The sequence below is a fragment of the Anguilla rostrata genome, chromosome 15, assembly GCF_018555375.3.
Source record: "Anguilla rostrata isolate EN2019 chromosome 15, ASM1855537v3, whole genome shotgun sequence".
NCBI lineage: Eukaryota > Metazoa > Chordata > Actinopteri > Anguilliformes > Anguillidae > Anguilla > Anguilla rostrata.
In genome coordinates this window covers 24454683-24474830 of record NC_057947.1, presented here as the reverse complement: position 1 = coordinate 24474830, position 20148 = coordinate 24454683, and the positions used below count along the sequence as shown (strand labels likewise).

Sequence of the window (20148 nt, the reverse complement as noted above, 5' to 3'; positions counted from 1 at the left end):
TGCCCATAGTACTCCAGGGACCCTCGTGTATTCAAAATGAGGTGTTTCTTGCGCTTAGTTTTTCACATGTTAAGCTGATTCCTATGCTGTATTAAGCAGAAATACAAATGTTGAACAAGCATAAAGTATGATTTTATTTAAATTCTCATACTTTTGCCCATTTCTGTGGGAGTTAACCTGCTGCACTGAGGCAAGGTGTGTGTTCAGAGTGTTCAGTCAGCTGTTCAGAGTGTTCACATGGTGACCGGCAGGTGAATAATGTTAATCAGTTATGCTAACAGCAGGCTTATTGCCTCCGATTATTGTCACTACATAAGCTATTTCTTTTCAGGTTCCTTGATTATTAATACTTGGATGATATTCAGTATGGAAGGGGCCACAAGTTAAGTTGCCACAACTTTGTGCTGCTGTTCACATCGCTGTCCTGTAGGCTTAATATGTGTTTTTCATACATTGGCTAGATAACATTTCTAGCTGGAAAATAAATGAAAATGATTTAACAATATGCCAAAACATGTCATAACAAACTATTAGAAGTATAATTTATGAATTATTTCATAATTTAATAATATTAGAATTGCATAATTTACAAAGCCCCTGCAGGACAGTAAAAAAAATCATTCCAATGCTTTTCAAGCACTCCTGGTGCAATAAATTTGTGCAGTTCAGTCTATAATCTACAAATGAATCTGACATCCATGTCACAGGGAAGTTCTTTTCTCTTACAGCATTATATGATGATATAAAATAAGACACATTATGAAAATATATTTTGTTATTAATTCACCTTTATTTAAAAAAACACCAACAACAACAACCACAATAATATAATAGCAGAAACATTAACTAAGTATTTCACTTAGGTTTGATATTCAGCACCATTGTCAGACAAAAAAAAAAGAAAAAAAAGGGAATTTTTACATGGAGATCATTATAGCTTAATTTCTTCCTCCCACAAAGGACCAGCTGTTTGTTTGCTCATTGTTTGCACATATACAAAATCAGGCAATCAGTAGTCAAACTAATAAATTACAGAGATGGGTACTAAACACATCCTTTTTCAGTCTGTATGATCATCTGTTTGGTACCAGTAAATAAACTTAGTAGGCATCTAGCACCGCTCTCTGAAAAACTACCATTGTTTGATACTGTTTTTCTCAAGGACTCATCGCTTTGATCTTCAGCTGACTACACGGTGTCTACTTTATATTTCTTCACTCCACATTTTTACAGATTTTTGACAGCACGCGGTTTTAATTACATTTGATTTGCTGTACTTTCATTTTCCAAATTGTATTTTCAGTTGTATTAACAATCTCAATTTCTGTCACACCTGCTCAATTGCCTTATCATAGACTATTTTAGTAGTCATAAAATAGGGCGTTGGCTATATTTTCTCTTAAATAAAATTAGAATTTGGCAAATGATCTAAGAGGTTGGATTTGCTAAGCCTCTGTCATTAAAAGGCTTCTATAGGAGCATTTGGCAAACCTGCCACGTTCCCCTTTCTTTACATTTTATAGTGTGTGGCTTTTCTGTGTGAAGTTTGCATGTTCACCCTATGTTTGTGTGGGTTTCCTCCGGGTACTCCAGTTTCTTCCCACTGTCCAAATGCAGGTAGGCCAATTGGAAACTCTAAATTGCCCATAGGTATGAGTGGGTGAGTGGTATTACTGCCTCTCACCCAATGCACACTGGGATAGGCTCCAGCACCACCCCCCATGACCCTGCCCAGGATAGGCGGGTATAGATAATGGATGGATGGACACTAGGTGAACTGTACCCTATCTGAGTGTCACATCCTCTTATTAACTGTGGGTGTATGTCACCTGACTCAATCTCTTTCTGCTCTAACCATCCCTTTCCGTGGGCCACTTGCAGAGACTGCATTGTGCACCTGGAGCAGGTCAATAAGGAAACAGATGTTTAAGTGGCCATTCCAACTGCACTCTGTATGGCCACTCACTTGGTGGTTTGCTTGGTATGTCCAATGCATTTGCTAAATAATAATGTGGTTAACTCTTGATGACTACTGATTTCTGAGGGCTGGCAGGAGGCATTCATCCCCATTTAATGTGAACCCATCTAATACATTAACCTACATTCAGGAAAATTGTAGTGTGCTTTTCTGGAATTTCAGCAAAAATGTTGTACTTGCTCAAGCTTGTTAAACAAATTTAAGAATAAATCCCAATGTGGTCTTTTGACAAATTAATTAAATCACCTTTTTCCCCAATCCTTGCACAACATCATGAGTTTGGCAGTTGATGGAATTTACCTAAAATATGCATGACTAGTAACATCTGCTTAAATGTACTTTTACATGTTGAATCCTGACCGTAATGTTTTTGGAAGCAACATATTGACTAATTTGTCAATATGATTTTTCATGCATTGGTAGGCACATTTAATGCTTTACTAGACTCCGCCTAGCAATACTCTTCAGGCACATTATGGAACAATACTTACTATACTATACATCTGGGTGAAACAATATATGATAAAATGGCTGACGTCTGCTTACATTTGTATGAAGAGAAAAGGTCTCAGTTCTAATTTTCCAAATTATTTCCTTGACTAGAGGTGCCACATTTGAAATGCACTGTCATCTGATGTAGCAACTAATGCATTATGACAGGTTTTCATACTATGCTTGTCTTTCTCCACTTTTAATTGTAAAAAACTCAAAAGACTGTGCTTGTCAACTCATCACCCAATCAGAAAACTGTGCATCCCCATCCATTTCAAGATAACAATACACTCTTCAGACTGTAACAGGTTATCCAGAAATAGACAACCAGTTTCAATGGCTTTATCGCTCCTCTGTATTACCAAAACCCCCTGTGCTTGAATTTGGTCTATTACACAGGAATAGGGTCCAGACAAAAAAAGATTTGATGCATTTTTCAATTAATTGTCCCCCCAAATAGTAACTTGGATTATTTCATTATAATAAAAACGTTCATATAATATAATTTTTAAGGAAAACACAGCTGCCTGTTTCATAAAACGTATACATGTGCACATGCACAACAGAGCAATATGATCTTAGGAACATTTTTGTAGTCCAATCTCCATTTATAATAAGGGTCAAAAAGAATGTCTTATCGTTTTTAGATATTGATCATTTTTTCAGGATTTTGGAAGAATCACCGACATAAAATGCAATAGATAAAATAACTTCTCTTTCTTGTTTCTCTAAAACCTGATCTGTAGCACAGTTTATATGACAGTAGCACTGAGTAGTTTTACATCCTATTTATGATCATTGTTTCTCATTCTGCATAGAAAAATACAGCTATCTTGTACCCAGCATGTGGAAATATAAAAAATAAATTGCTTATATGCCCATCAACACTGACAAGTATATTGGTAGAAACCCAGTAGCTGGTTCAACTGTCCACTTGTCACTGTCAACATCAACAGTACAAAAGGAATAAATCCTTTAAGGAAAAAATCTAAACATTTGAAATGGTTTCTTTTCTATATTACATAGGGTACAATAAGTATCCAGAAAAAGAGGAGTGTACATATTGGCCTGCGTAAAGTCCTGCTGCCTGGTCTGATGGGAGTTGGATGTACACTGTGTCCCCAGGCTCTAGGGGCAGAACGGCACTCCCAGATGCCTGGTCCAAAAAGCTCTTTTTGTACTCATCATACGTGTACATCACTGGCTCATTGTTTCTGAACAGTGCCACCCACACGTTGGCACCCTTGCAGTGGATGTGGTAAGCAAAGTAGTAAATCCCAGGGACATGGCAGGTGAAGACGCCGGTGTCGGGGTTGTAGTTCTGGCCGCCATTGTACAGAAGCTTGTCGAACACCACAGGGCTACCCACTGGTGGAAACGGGGTGGTCAGCTGAGCTGTGAACGCCGGCATCTCCAAGCCGCTACCTGCCATTACTGCCCCGCTGTACTTCCCTTTCATGAAACCCCCAGGTGGGGTCTTGATGCCGTCCAGATCTGGACCCATCTCTGGCAGGATCTGACCCATGTCTGGAAGCGGGCCTGGGGGGCCAGGTGGGCCTGGGGGTCCCGGTAGCCCAGGTGAACCAGAACTACCAGGAGGCCCAATGGAGCCAGGTTTTCCTGGGGGCCCTTCAGGGCCTTGAATGCCTGGTCCTCCTTCACCTGGGAGGCCAGGTGCGCCAGGTAGACCAGACTCACCTTTTAGTCCAGGAAACCCAGGAGGCCCAATGGGTCCACTAGGACCTGTGATTCCTGGAATACCCTTAGGGCCTTGTTCACCTTGCTCACCTGGAATTCCTGCTTCTCCCTTTGGACCTGGCAACCCGCTTACTCCAGGAGATCCTGGCAATCCTTTGTGTCCACCTTCCCCTTTTGGGCCCATGGGTCCAGAAGGACCACGTGGACCAGGTTCTCCCAGTTCACCTGGAAGCCCGGATTTGCCTGGAAGCCCAGGGGGACCTGGCTCACCAGCAGGACCCGCTTCTCCCTTTGGGCCACCTGCTCCGCCCTCGCCTTTTAGCCCTGGGGCACCAACATTCCCCGGTGGCCCAATTTGGCCAGGCGGACCTTCAGGTCCAATGGGTCCTGGGGGGCCAGCTACCCCTGGTGGCCCTCCATGACCTTTGTCACCTTTTGGGCCTAGAGGACCAGGTAGACCACCCTGACCTTTGTCACCTTTTGGTCCAGGAAGTCCCGGCTTGCCAATTCCTGGCAGCCCTGGGCTCCCTGGTAACCCTGGTAGGCCTTGTTCTCCTTTGTCACCCGGAGCCCCCGGTTGTCCTGGCACTCCATCCTCACCTGGTTTACCATTGCCTGGCAACCCTGGTGGCCCTGGTGGTCCGTCTTCACCTGGTGGTCCTACCTGTCCAGGCTCTCCAGCAGGGCCTGGTTCTCCGTGCTCTCCTCGCAACCCTGGAAGACCATTTCTGCCACTTTTCCCTGGTCCTGGAGGCCCTGCAGGTCCTGGGGGGCCTGGTGGCCCACCAGGCCCCTTTGGCCCTGGCAAGCCGGGCTGGCCATTGCCTTTGTCACCTTTAGGCCCAGGCAGACCTGGAAGTCCAGGTGGTCCTTTGTGTCCAGGCTCTCCTCGGGGCCCTGGCTGCCCTGGCAACCCCTGGCCCCCTGGCTTCCCCAAGCCTGGCAGCCCAGGAGGGCCAGGAAGACCCGGAGGCCCTGGCAAACCTATTGGGCCCTCTTCACCACCAGGACCCGGCTCCCCTATTGGTCCCGGGAGTCCCACTCCTCCTGGTTTTCCTGCCACTCCTGGCATTCCAGGTTTGCCTATTCCAGGGAATCCCTGTGGACCTGGGGGTCCTGGTTTTCCTGGAGGACCTGCTATTCCAATGCCAGGTACACCTTGTGGGCCTGGGGGTCCAGCAGGACCCTGAGGCCCAACATCTCCTGGGATGCCCTTCTCACCTCTAGAAACTGTTTCACCTGAGGAAGACATAGCATGGATCAGACACAATTATTGTAATCCTTTCCCTTTGCATTTTGCTGGTAGAACTTCATTAAAAAAGTTGTTTACTCTGTTCTGTGTTTATTTGCTATGCTTGTTATGTTAAAGTATTTCATATTTTTTATCTTATATCAAACTAATTTACTGTGCTAGCTATGGTTATTAGCTAGCTATATTTACCTACAGTATGTATAGTTGCAAAATAAAGCTGTTTACTCACTGAAAAGCTGCCAGCTAAATTTACTATAATTGACCATTTTTGTTAAGTAAGCACAATCCTCTAATGAACATTTGGGTAAAGGTTTTCATGTGCCCATCCTTATTCTAGTACTCGGGAGGTGGGTGGGCAGGGGTGGGGGTTTCATTTTCTGTATGACTTCAAGTGCAACCACAATTCTGACCTTTGTCCTCCTTGCGCACTATGTCCTTTCCCTTGTTCATAGGCAGGTGCATGTAGTCCTTCCTGTACTGAGGGATCATGGGAATTTCCTTGCCATACTGAAAGTGCGGCAACTCTTTGACCAGGTATTGCTGTGGCAAGCCCTCCTTGCCATGGGGCATGTGAGGTAGCTGTGGCACGGGCTGGTGCTGCTGGGGCAGTTGCTTGTGCCCATAGTATGCCCCTCCTTGGGCATGGTGCAGTATGGACAGCTGCACCGCCACCAAGAGGAGATGGCCAGAGAGGAGGAGAATGGCCATGATCTAGAGAGATAGACAAAGAGAAAGGAAGGACATTTTTAAATTCCACTTTTTGGAAAAAAACAAACAAACTGCTGAGTTACAAATTGACCAGTCATCAAAAGAGGACATGAACTAAAAGTAGCATATAAACTTGCACTTATCTAAATCCTTGTGGGTTACAGTAGGCATTGGATTTTCACAATCACCTGATTAATTATGCAAGTAGTGATCAACTGTAAAAACATTCAGTTCATTTAATAGGCTACTCAAGGTGAGGGGAAGGAATGTGACAGACGCAATGTCAAATATTTTCAACAACAAAGGATTTGAGTGGCTTGGTGCAACAGCACCTTCCTGGGACATTCCACACTGATGGAGTCCTTTTATTTTGCGAACAATTCCCATTTAAATCTCAGGTTGATTTTAACAATGTAACTGCATTCATTTCAAATGCATGTTGCATGTTGAAAGCCCAGCCCAACAAAGAAACCCTCAAAGGTTTCCAAAAAGTTGACACTCCTGTGAAGGAAAGGATCGAAGGAAGTTGTGCAACACAACGCTTCTAAGGAGTGTGATAGAGCAATGTTCAGGATTGACCATAAAACTAGACAACACTGAAACTGGAGCTAGATTTGACAAGTCTGTACAGTCAAACTAGCCGATTACAAATTATTGGCATATGAACAAGGCCCTGTACTGTCTCTGTAGGGGTTATTGGACAGAGACAAGAAGATCATCCAAATATTGAACTGAAAAATGATACTTGTCTATACTAACCAACTCCCTTGATGCAGAAAGATGCATATCTTTCTATGGGGAAGTTTACACGAAGCATAGCTAAAGAATGCTATAAACTAGACATGAGCAAATTTGATCACAAAGTTTAATCCTTTCTATGCTGAGTCGTATAGAAAGTCAATATAAACAAAGTGAATGCACAAATGAGATCATACTTCTGTTGCTGTAAATATTTGTAAAAGCTGCAAAATAGTGTGGATCTCTGCTACTAGGCTCTTAACATGCATAAACAGAAGTCATATCACTCGCAATGTGTACATGCCGGGAAACTCCCCTTGAAGCTCAGCTGAGATAAGCAGAGATATTATGCCTGATAAACCCTCCAATGCACCTGGCATGCATGCACGCACAGGCGTACACACACACACACACACACACACACTTGGAAATCCTCCAGAAAAAGCATATCCCACCTAAATCCGTGAATTTCCATTTTTCAGTTCTTGTGATTCTTAGCTGAACCCAGTACGGGGCGATGTAGCTCAGGAGGTAAGACCGATTGTCTGGCAGTCGGCGGGTTGCTGGTTCAAACCCCGCCCTGGGCGTGTCAAAGTGTCCTTGAGCAAGGCACCTAACCCCTAACCCCTAACTGCTCTGGCGAATGAGAGGCATCAATTGTAAAGCGCTTTGGATAAAAGCGCTATATAAATGCAGTCCATATTCACATTAAATCACTGCATTGGAAGGTCATTTGTTTGAGTCAGCATTTTTTTCCTACTAGGAAAAGCGTACCATCCCAACTATGCAATATAGAGCAATGTTTCAGAACTAGGCTATAAGTCCCAAGTGGAGCTCTACTATTGTATCCTTGGGCAAGGTACACAGCCTGACTTGCTCTAGTAAATAAATACGTGCTGATGGAATGCATATAAAAATGTAGGTTTCTCTGGAGAATAGTGCAAATATATATATCGGCAAGGTGGTGTATGGAAACTCTAAATTTCCCATAGGTATGAGTGTGTGAGTGAATAGTGAGTGTGTGTGTCCTACGGTAGATAGATAGATAGCCTGTCCAGGGTGTATTCCTGCCTCTCGCCCAATATATATATATATATATATATACATACAGTATATACACACCATAAAGAGAGGCTGCAGAGCTCATTGTTTATGAGCATGAAATTAGGGTACCCACAATTTAATAGACACACCTTTCTGCTAAATTCTTTCAGTACTTTCTACTTTCTCAGCTTTCTTTAATTTGGACTAGGGTTGCAGCTATTGATAATTTTGCAATCATCATTTTTTAAAATCTCAAATAATCTATAAAAGCAGTCAATCCTTGTAATAACACTGACCCATTTTATTTTAGTCTCACAAACATCTTAGATTTGCCGTTCTCATGAAGTTAATTCGATGTGACGCCCGCCAACACACAAAACATTCAAACAAATAATCATACTCAGTTATGGGAACCTGTTTATTCTAAAACTTGTTCATTGATCAACATTGTGGGGAAATGAATAGAATTTATCATTACAAAGGGGATCAATGACTGTGTCAAAATTCTGTTAATATTTTGTAATCAATTACATATATTAATTGCTGCAGCCTTAAATTTGGACACTTTCAATGCTCGTCTACAGTTATTCACAGATAATTCCTTCATTGTCTAAAATATAGATAAAATCTAATTGTATGTCTCAGCATTTGGCTGACAGGGGTCTGAGGTGACATACAGTATCTAACACTGAAGCTCTATAGCCAAAAAAAAAAATGTGTTGAACTGAGACTAATAAATATGTAATGACCACTAGGGGTCAGCATACCCCAACCTGTGTTCAATAGTCTAACCGTAAGGGTGAAAATCCTGCATACCAGAACTATGGGGGCACTGATAGGCATACATTTTTGAGGTAGACATCACTTCTCTACCACATGGAACTCTTTCTACCATATGTCCGTCTTCTCTAGCGATGAAATTGGCAATCCTTCTAACAGCATCCACCTCGTGTGTCTCTGCCAGCTGCATTTTTACAAGAGTGAGTATTGTTTCAGGGGTAAAGGAAACCAAGGCACCCACATTTCCTTTCACAGGCCGTGATAGCTCAATCTGAAAGATCCGTCCATCTTCCCCACAATACATTGCGTGGCTGACCCCCGGAGAACGCTGCCAAATGGAAATTCAGCATCCTTCTGATGGGTAGGATGTCTCGGCCCTTGTGCAACAACTCATGCTCCATGGCGATCTCATTTTTAAAACTTGAGGCCACAGTGAAAGGATGTCTAACGGGGCTCTCTGAATGCCATTAAAAGCCAAAGGAAAGCGTTTTTAAAACCTGGAGAGCATTTATGTAAGCATGTAAATCTGCTTGGAATGCAGTTATACATGCTTGTAAGATGCCATCAATGTTGTGAGTGCTTGTTATCACAGAACAAGCCAACACTATTGTCAGAATTACATTTTTAAACACTGCACCAGCCGTATGTAATGGTAATGTGTCTATTGCATGTAGCTTAAAAACTACAAAACAGGTTAAAAGGTTAAATGTGACTGTTTCACCAATGACAGTAGACAAGATTAATGTCTATGGGTGATGCTGCGCAGTTCAAAATCTGCCTTCATGAGCAAATGACCCATCCACTGATTTTCTGTTACCACAATACTAGAACTGTGGGCTCAGTACATTCACAGTCTGGCTTGAAGTTGACTGATTTACTTAGACCTGCAGTGCAAATCAGGCACAGGAATTATGGGGGCTCTCTTAAAAACACTGTTATCCTGTAATTAGCAGCACACTCAGGGAAACTGACAAGCTGTTGGTGTGTCAAAGTCATAAGAACACATAAGAACAAAAGTCTTTAGAGAAACCTAGCATTACTAAAATGTGAGATACAATAGGGGAATGAAATGATAAAATAAGGTGAGGAAATGAAGCTCAAACAGGCCTGGGTTAACATGCGTGCTTAACATTGCCGGATGAACCGAGCGTTACTCTATCAAAGCAAACATTTTAATATTATTTTTGGTTGTCATTAATGAACTAAGAGAAAAATATAACTTGCATTTAATAATGAATCAAAGGTAAGGCAACTTTGAGTTTCGTCTTGTGCGTGGCTTGATTAAAATTCTATTCACAAGGTAGAGTGAATGCATAAAACTAGCATTTTATTTCCCAATTTAAGATTTATTGAGTCTCCTCAGGGTGCTTGGTTTATGCATCAATTACATGAGTAATTACCACCTGACGTCTGTGTATAATTTTGTAAACCCAGTGGAATATTGAATTGTCCCAGGCTTCAAATGCTTCCTTAGTTTTAAGGCTTTCAGCCCAATTACTGTACACATCTATGCAAATGAAGATATTTAGATACATCAATGGCAAAGACGCAGTCTTGCTAACCCTGTTTTTTTCTGGGCCTTAAACAAAAGAATGCATAAGTGTCCCTCTATTTCAGAAATGCTCCAAAAACACTACAGTATTTCTAAGGGATGCACTGAATGTGGTACATAAAACCGAGTAACACCACAAAACATCATGAAACGTCATGTTTATTCACACCTCTTCATCATGAAAGCTCTGCTCTATCTATTTGATTTCTGTCTGAAAGCTGTTTGAACCTGATATTTTAGAAGTGTGTTTTTTATTCTTTTTCATTGCTCTGAATACGGGCCATAGCTTTTCACTGGTTTATGACATTCTGTTTTTACTGTTTGACAATGCATCAACTGGCTACTCTCAGAGATCCAACAGACTTGCCAGAAGGTAAGCTCTTGTTTCCCTTCTGCCGATTCTACTTCCTAACTACAAAAGGTGAAAGTTAATAACAATAGTTTCCAGTATAAGAATTTTTAACAAGATACTTGCCAAAAGGTTCAGAGCCACTTCACATCACTTTATGAATATTCAATAAATGCAGCAAAGTTTTGTCTTCAGCTTTATAACTTTTTGGATTCACAATATGAAACTATACATCTGTTTATTCTGTCAAATATGTCATTCTAATCTCAAAGGAACCCATTCAAGGTCAGATGTGGATAGTCATGGGTCACCAAACTGCATTGCACACTTGACTGCATGAGGATGTTTTTAGTGCATTGCCAAAGTAAACATTTTCTTTCCCATGTCCTGTTTTGCAGGATATAAAATGGCACCTCACAATACCACATGGGTCTTTGGGGCAATGCAGTCAAAGCTTTCAAAAATCCATTTCCCCTTTTATGACTCCAAACCTGAATGCATGTAGCTCCATATTTGTTTCATATATAAACCAGTGCACTCACATCATTGGCTAGTCCTGTCCTTTAACCTCAATATTGTTCAGAGGTAATAGTTTTTCTTCAATGCCTACGTCAATCTGGAAATTATGCACAACTCAAATCTCATATTACATGATTTAAATAAGGTAAAATATTGGTTCACAGTGTGCCCTTTTAAATTACTAAAGGAGAACCTTGGAGAGTTTTTCTCTGTCTGCCTTTGTTTTCAGAATGTGTACTGATCCTCTGCTGTAGGTCAGTTCTCATTTAAAAAACTTAATGAACGATGCAAATTTTGTTTTCAGTGATCCCCAAATGAAGACCACCCTCCGCCCCCATGTGTTTCCATCATAATACTAACTTAGGCACTGAAAAACCCTTCCAAGTGAGTGGAACCAGACCAACAGTGTTTCTCCCTTCTGCAGATTCTTTTCAAGATGTTTTCACTGGCTGGCTGGGCTTGGAGGTTCCTGCTTTGCTCGTGTTTGGGTTGTTTGAGGCGTGTTCAGGTCCCTCACAGGGAGCCCGGTGCTGTCCAGGTCTGATGGCGATGAAGGGGAAATGCCGGTATGCTCTGACTTTTCTCCCAGTGCTGGCGATTTTCACAGGCGCTCGCCATCTACACCTCCCTGTGGAACTCGGCCCTCGCGCTCCCTTTGAAGAACCGGTCACGTTTCCGTGGAGAAATGCACAGACTCGCCAAAGAGCTTATAAATACACCCCGATTTGTGGCAAATAAAGGGAATCAGTGATGGATATTCTTGTTTCTTTTCTGAATGTTTGCTTTGCAGAGGGGGTGTGTGAGGGCGGGTGGGATCAGAATCAGAATGTAAGCACAGAAATAGTTCCTCAGAAAGGGAGGGTCCAAACGTCCTCTTTTTTACTGCGAACGGTGAATTTTCTCCCTATTATGCTATTATTCTGACACATTTTGCCCAGCTTATGACACTCCCTCACAGGTTTGTCCATGTATCCATGACAACTGGTAGACTTCTGACTGAAGACAAGAGTGGACCAGAAAGGGTGCCACTCCCTTGTTCCTCTTCCTCTCTGGCCCTACATTATTTTATGTCAGAACAACTGTGTATATGTTGCCTTTAACCTAACAGAATCATATGACTATGATATTAAAATGATTTATGTAGACATTGGAGAATCAATAAAATGACACTAAGTAAAATGGTCCTCATTGATTTGTATTACAAGCATTCCTGTCGTGTTGGCTTGGAGATGTGAAGCATTTCAATGGACATCACAATATAAACTCATACACATTGCCTGCTGTCATGGAAACCCTGTACCTTATTGACCATAGCCAGTTTGATGGAATGTGGGAACAACCATGGCGATACATATGCCAAGAAGAACACTCCCCTTACTTGGCACTTTAGATCAAACCCTTATTTCATCCAAATGTAATTGTGTTCTGGAATTTTAGGAAAACCACCAAGCCAGTATGTCTAAAAATAATATCCCAACAACAAAACGCATTTGAAAAATCTAACTAAGAAGAAGAAAGAAAATTAGTTCCTAGGAAATCAGGAAGGAGTCATTAGTTCTGAAGAGCATGCTAGATCTGTGCATATCATAGACAAGTACATGAGAGGCATCAGTTGTAAAGCGCTTTGGATAAAAGCGCCATATAAATGCAGTCCATTTACCATTTACATCATGAGGAGTCTGACATCAGAAATTATTGTACTGTAAAGAATTGTCTCTACAAATACAGGCTCAAAAGGATCATATCAAGATGCCCGATAACATTTATTCAAGCATGTTTGTACCAGTAGAGAAAAATATAATGTTAAATGTTTTCAATATATACAAGATTAGATGCATGAGCCCAGTAAATTGTATTTTGTGATTATGTAAAATACTTAACTTATTGTTTAAAAAATTGACTTTTCAGAATGAATGCCTCCAAATGCCCTTCAATACCTCATCCACCGCACATAAGCAAAAAAGATGCCTTTGAACTCAGGCCATTTTCTTTGGAGTCTGTGATTTACATATTACATCCACCTCTCCCCCTCTTCTTCCCCTTTTCTACCCCAGTGTGATATTCACAAACCACTCTTAATCCCCATTGCTGTTTATCTGGGCAAGGATTCCACAGACTAGATGGAAACAGTCCCAGATCTCATATAATCTTTGAAAACATGTATTCATTAATTAGCACGTTTATTTATAATGTAGAATTTATGTTGAAATCTGCCAACATTAATACAAAGAATAAGGTTAAAATCACAGAGTGTGGCATATAATTTCAGCATGACCTTGTGCTTCTCGATTTAAGACATTTATATTCTAAGATTTTAAAAAATGGGGGTACTGTGAATTGGTAGAAGGTTATAAGGTATGCAAAACATAAAATATTTGTTTGTATTAAAATATGTAAAAAGTTTTCAAAATTAAATTATGAAATAATATATTTTACGAAACAGTTCCTTCAAATTTTTATTCCATGGGACATTATTGCCTGCCAGACACCTGTCCAGAGATTTTGCTTCATTATCATCAACCCTGAAACACAGTCATGGCTCTGATCCTGGTCCACTGTGTGTAATCCTTCATTGAAAAACTGAAAACTTTTCATCGTTTTTTAACATTTCAATTACAATTTCTCTAATACCAACATTTGTATCGTTAAAGGGACGTATGAAACCAAAAAGCTCAGGTTTTCTGGGTAATACTGGACTGGGCACATCCAGGGTTTTTGTACCCTTTGCTTTCGTGGAATTGCGCGCTCCGTTTTGAACAGTCAGAACTTTTTTGGACAGGCAGTTAGCGACTAACAGCAGAAATTCTTTGAGGAGTTAGCTGCTGTGATTATGGTTCCCCTCTCCCACCGCTCAACAGAGACGGGGGGCTGAACTAAACCTGCAACTTTTCACAAAAGCTCCTCTCAGAAAGCACGGCTGGGTCACGCCGAGGAAGCGTCTCAGGTTTGTGTGATCTTTGGTGCTGCATGGGAGGGTCTGAGCACAGCACAATGGTTTTTTCTGCTCAATGTGAAGAATGACATCAATAAAAAGAGCTACTATCAATATTAACTTACTAACCACAACGTGTAAATACATTAAATTAATTTAATTCTAACTTCATATACGTGCATATGTTTGTGTCACGTGTAGGCATGGTTGAGCCAGGTTGGGCCATGGCCACCAAAATAGTATTTTAGTATCCACCCATTTATCTCGGCTGAGCCATTACAAACAATTATGAATGCACACCTAGGAAGAGCTAGCCCACATAGTTCCATGCAGGCACAACAATGTTAATAATTCTGGCTACACTCCTAGTTTGTATTTGTATGCTATTTTTTAAAAGTCTTCAAAATAGTTCATTTGAATATTACTGTATACTGATTACTGGATCCACAGTCTGATTAATTACTTTAGTAATTAAGCTTCTCCTCTGCTGTGCCCGGAGACACTGAGCCATCTTGTGGTTGCCAAGTGAAATGGAGGAAGTGGAAAAAAAATGTGCATGGTTCTGCTCCTGAATTGGCTTGAATCCAAGAGGTGTCCGTTTTCCAGTATTAACTGCTATGTTAGAGGAACCACAACTACAATCTTCACTTCAGCTGTGAGCTTCATCAGAGGTGTTTCAGGGGAAACCTTGTTTACATGTGACTTTCAAGTGTCTCTGATGTAGCAGTCCGAGAGAGACAGTATTCTGTCTCCGCCATATAAGATAATCCAGAAACCTGAGACTCTTACTGACCTACGACACACCATGGTTTTGGGGTCAGCTGATGTCTCTGCTTATATAAGGAAATGTTTTACCTGTGTGAGACTGAATCTTGCAAAAAAAGTCTTCTTGTCCAATGCTGTATAATAGAAGGCAACAGAGAGAAGCCATATAAGTTTAATGTGAGAGTATTTACTCACTTGTTGCAATGTTTATCTAAGGCTTTCCCTCTACAGCCCAGATTTCTTTGCTCAGTAGAAACGTAACAGCTGGTTGATTGGACGTAGGATAGAGGACTTGTGTGTGATTGGGTGGTCCTCACAAATGTACATAGGATATTCCAGGGGTAGGACAGGCCTATACTTCCATACTTACAGTGACATTCTAAAAATGAGTGCAAAACTTGAGAAAGATTTTTTAAAAATGAGTAAGAGATATGGAGAGACCAGTTGTGAATTCTTTTATCCCCTAGCCAGTTAAACCTGCTGAACGCTAGCTTTCCTTCAGAGAGAACATTCTCATTGTCTCCTACGCACTCTCAAGGAAAAACTCCCAAACTCAGGTCTGACCTGGACCCATTCCCAGCATTTCTTCACAAGTGGGTGCTCTCTTTGAAGGGCATGGATAGGCCTTGTTCCTCCTGGTTTCCGAGTGGGAAAGCCTTAAAATGGAAACCTTCTGTTGAAAAATGTCAACAGGTTACCACTTAAAGAGAAGCATTGAACCACAAGGGACAATTACACAGTTTAATGGGGACCAAACATGACCTCATTCCAATGGTAGACAGCAACTCATTCTCTGTCTCTGTGCTGTGAACAAAGAATTTCCTTATACCGATTAGCACAAAAAAGTCAGTGGATAGTTAAGCACAAGTAAAGTACCTGCAAAACCATTGTGTAGCATCCCATGTTGCTGTTGAAACAATAAGTCACTATAATGTGTGCTGGAGACTTATATTTTGTCATTAGCTTTGAACATCTGATGTCTGGGAAAGGTACACCTTCAGCTGGACCTTTAGGACTCCTTCAAAATATTACACTCCTAACAGTGACCTCATTTTGGCAATGTTTGTTACTTATTCAAATCCTAATTCATTTATTGCCAATTATACTATGAACTATATCTATAAATCCAATTTAATATACATACTGTAATTATCATTGATTTTTCTCTCTCTAGCTGTTATTATTTTCATGCATTTGTTTGACAGGGACATTTGCACCACATTCCTCAGTCCTGCCATTCCACAGATACAGAGCCACATCGTTCCAGGAGAATAAAGCCTGCCAAACATTCAGAGCTACAAACAGTGTGAGTCATCTCTTTTCACCAAACACATTCAGGCTGAGCCCATCTCTGACAATGAGCAGCCCCTGAGATATATGAACAGATAATCAGACCCTGGGAGCAATTTTGGCACAATCATGTTTTGATTGTCCAGAGTACACTTTTAATATTTCTGCTTTCACACCCTCCTGGTCTATAGCCATTCGAGTGTGAAATCAGTCATGCACTGGGCTGTTACAAACAAAGAAATAGTTTTACAAAGAAAAAAGCAGCTGCCACTCTGTGGTAATACATGGTATGTACTAAATGCTTTTTGAGTGTTTCTGCGGGATCATTACTTCACCTGAAATAGAGTTATATAATGTAAAAATTAAATAATATAAAACCATTATCTCCTGTAAGTATGATGCCAACAGGTAAAGGGCACAATTCCATTGTGCATGCACAAGCTTGCTGTGGGGTTAAATGCCTTTATTTGACACCTTTACATTAAATGAAAGCCAAGGCTAAAGCTTTATAGTTGCAATTAGCACATGCAGGTTCAAATGATCTAGGCAAAGTCAAGGTTTTGGAATTGACAAAGCTGCGATTCAATCTTCCCCATGTAAATGTATGTCTTTTGATTCATTTAAAAACAAGGGTGGAATTTGGTCCGGCGGTGAACCGGATTGGCCTCAGCTGCGCCGGCTGGTGGAGAGAGCACGCACACCTGGGTTGCGTTAACCAATCAGCTCAGATGCTTTAAAGGTGTGTTGCTCTCCACAGTTCGGGGCCGAGACTGGGAGCTCACACCCAGAGCTTGTTTCTGATTTTCGTTTTGTTTCGGTTCAGTTTTATTTTAGTACTACAAGACAAGGAAAGTAACTGGTCAACTTAAAAGTTGGCCAGCTACAAATGGCGTGCTGAAAAGCGGTCGCTCTGTTTAATTTTTTTTTTCTGTTTGTTATTTTAGTTTGTTTTAGTTAATTGCTTTTGCCCAGATCTCGTGAGGGAGAAGGGTGAAGGTGCTCGTTTATTTCATTTCGTGGTTGTGCGGATGCACTCTCTAGAAAGAAAAAAACTGGTGCTACTGTACTGTTTTAAAAACGAAATGATTTAAACTTATTTTTCATATGGGAAAATTTGTTTTGGTTATGTAACTAGCCACTAACTTAAAAAAAAAAATTCAAACCTGTATAGGGCATCAAAATAACGGCCAAGAATTAGGCCATATGACTCTGATGATAGAAGAAATTTTTTGTGGGGGTTTTATGTTGTACACACCTGAGGACATGCTGCATGCTACCACACCAGATTAAAAAATGTAAGAAAGACTACAAGCAATTTAGTTAGCTAACATTAAGCTACATGGCTTGCTGTAGCTAACTTTTACCTTGTTTCCTTTTTTACACAGTTCTATGAGCAGTCCCCATACTAGAGTACTAGGAAATATAGCAAGCTAAACTGCTAACGACTGAGATCACAGACACCAAAGGGGGACTTCTTGATTGCCTTGGCAATCTCACAGTACTTGGAGTTACATGAGTTGGTTGGAATTTGCAGGGCTTTTAATGAAGTAGGACTAGTACCAACTACTGTATTTCCATGGGGTTTCTGCTAGCTAACATTAGTGCAAGCTAGCTAGGTAGTCATGCAGCCAAGTTTTCGTAGGCATGTCAGTGCTGTGTTTGTATCAGAGTATAGCCTTAAAATGGAGTGCCTCCTTGTAGTCGTACATCCGAATACTGCGATGTATAGTTATTTTATTTACTTCATGGGAGCTGCGCAGGCTAGCTAGCTACTACATATGGATGTAAACCACTGAGCCTTCTCTACAATGTAAACAGAAGTAAACCAGAAGTTTAAAACCAGGATCTATGGTTGTCGAGGATTTTGTGGAAAGGTCAGAGTTCAGGAAAGTACCCAAATGTGCTGCGATTTAGTTGCAAATGGCACATGCATGGCTGTTTTTAAGGCAACTGTAAAAAGTGAAATCTCACTGTTAACAAAAAGGATTCTGTGGGCATTTGGGGCCCATCTGTCATTGGGGCCCGTTTCACTTGAAACTGTTGAAACTGCCAAGGCACACCTCTGCTCAAATTTGGCTCAACAATATGCCTCCCTTTCAATTTTTTCAAGGGGGTTTTGTTTTGTAAAGGGACTTTGGGAGTTCTCAAGTACAGCAATCAACCAGCAACATGTCTGGATTGATGATTACATCAATCCAGAAAACACCACAAACCATGACTGTTATAGGTTTCTGTAGTTCTCTGTCAGATGATACTGTGTGTTCTGTCACAATTTTGTTTCCCAGTGAGTCCCATTCACTATGGGGTGTAACATTAATATACACATTACCAAATAAACACCAGTATTTGAAATTCTACAAAAACATTTGAAATCTGTTCGACGACGACTCTGAATGCACCATTTGTGTTAAAATACATGCTGTACCTTGGCCATAATTCTGAACACAGCCAGTTTCATGACAGCATGGCCCACAACCTCCTGTCCTATGGAATGATGTCATCATATTGTTCTTAACTTCCAAACCCACTTTTCCTCTTTCATGGTGTCAGTCAGGCATTTTTGGCTGTACCCAGGAAATTTCGCATTTTTCCAGCTTGACTGGGCCCTTGACCCAAGTCACATTTCAAAACTCTGCTCTCCCACAGAGGAGGGGCCCCGGACACTACAGGCCCTCAATGTTCAATCCATCCTCCATGTACAGAACACCCAATGTTACCACAGAAAAACCAACATCTCTCAGGCAGAAAATCCAGGGAAGTATCTCTGAAGTTTCCTTTGATGTGAAAGGAGGAATCTGTCATTTACAGGATGAGAATGGAGACCACCTCTTTCTCTCACTGTCAAAGGGAGAGTGGCAAACATCTACAACCCACTGCCAAACCCTCTTATTCTCCCAGGCTTCCTATGGCCCTAGCTGGAGCAGCATTTATGCAAATCCTGGAGATTATGTGCACTGACCAATCCAATTCCACATTGATGCAGAGGGAAGCTGCGAACAACCACTTTGGGGTGGGGGCTGCCATTTTCTCCCTGCAAACTTGCAAGAGCAATTGCACAAGAAAGCCAAGAGCTACAGAACTGAGAAAATTCCTGAGGAATAAACCTCACTGCAAAATTCTAATAGTCCACCATTCCATTTCATTTTATGCACAGCTTCATATAATGCACTCCTGTAGCATTATACAACTTTGGCATCAGCATTGTTTCATTGTTCAAATTAAAATATTGGCAGAAAATGTAATGTTCAGAATTAATGTAGAAATCTATTATTTGCACCTTACATTCTCCAAAACTGAAGTTCCTAAAAATATCATGAAGTTCATGCAGCACATTTAGCTGTTTAAGAACCGCAATAGACATGACCAAAGCACAAAATGTGACCCTTAACCTTTAGCACCTTTCGAGGTCCATCTTTCCAAGAACTATCACATTCCTAGATTCAAACCTCCCAAAATTCAAGTGGGACCTAAAATCTTAAGGATATTTTCAAACCAATTTATCCAAGAACTCTCAACATTCTTAAATTCTCTGTCATCTCCAACACCCCTAAAACACAAGCAAGCATTCGCAGAGAATACAGCTTAAATACACTATAGCAGTGTGTGCCGTCACACACTTACACACACACACACAGGTTTCAAGCAGGCATTCCAAAAGTGATTCAGAGGAGAATGCAGCTGCCCATTTAAGACACACAAGAAAATGATTGAAGCATATCAATAGCAATGATGGTATGCCCTTACCTTTGTCTGTGTAAGGCCGTGTGAGTGGATCAACCACTGTAGATAGACAACCCTAGAAAAGAACTCTGAACAGCAGTGGAGAGTGTGCACTCAGCATTTATACACCAGTGGGCGTGGCTTAAATAGTCAGAGGAGGTGGTTGTAAACGGAGGGGTAGACAGTCAGGAGGCTGAGAGCATGGGGAAGAGAAAGACAGAGCATGGGAGAAAGAAGGAATCATAGAGGAAGGGGGGTGAAAATAGGGTAGAGGAGTGTGAGAGAGAAACAGAAAGAAGAGAGGATACATTGATTTTAAAGTGGCCCCTTT

The 20148-nt window shown here is 41.1% G+C and overlaps 1 protein-coding gene across 1 annotated transcript; it reads right to left on the bottom strand.

Annotated features, from left to right (window-relative positions):
• Window positions 1–1534: 1534 nt before the first annotated feature.
• Window positions 1535–19932, bottom strand: LOC135241030 (collagen alpha-1(VIII) chain-like). The gene is made up of 3 exons (XM_064311135.1): window positions 19842–19932; window positions 5831–6131; window positions 1535–5407 (listed from the first exon to the last, which is right to left on the bottom strand). The coding sequence occupies exons 2-3, from the start codon at window positions 6126–6128 to the stop codon at window positions 3489–3491; spliced, it is 2217 nt and encodes a 738-aa protein (XP_064167205.1). The 5' UTR covers window positions 6129–6131; window positions 19842–19932; the 3' UTR covers window positions 1535–3488.
• Between the last annotated feature and the right edge of the window lie 216 nt (window positions 19933–20148).

Bases quoted from the DNA above. Each gene is read 5' to 3' on its own strand.
- LOC135241030 (XM_064311135.1), bottom strand. From the start codon at position 6,128: ATGGCCATTCTCCTCCTCTCTGGCCATCTCCTCTTGGTGGCGGTGCAG. The intron at 5,408-5,830 runs GTCAGAATTGTG...TGTCTTCCTCAG, and splicing joins AGTGCGCAAGGAGGACAAAG to GTGAAACAGTTTCTAGAGGT.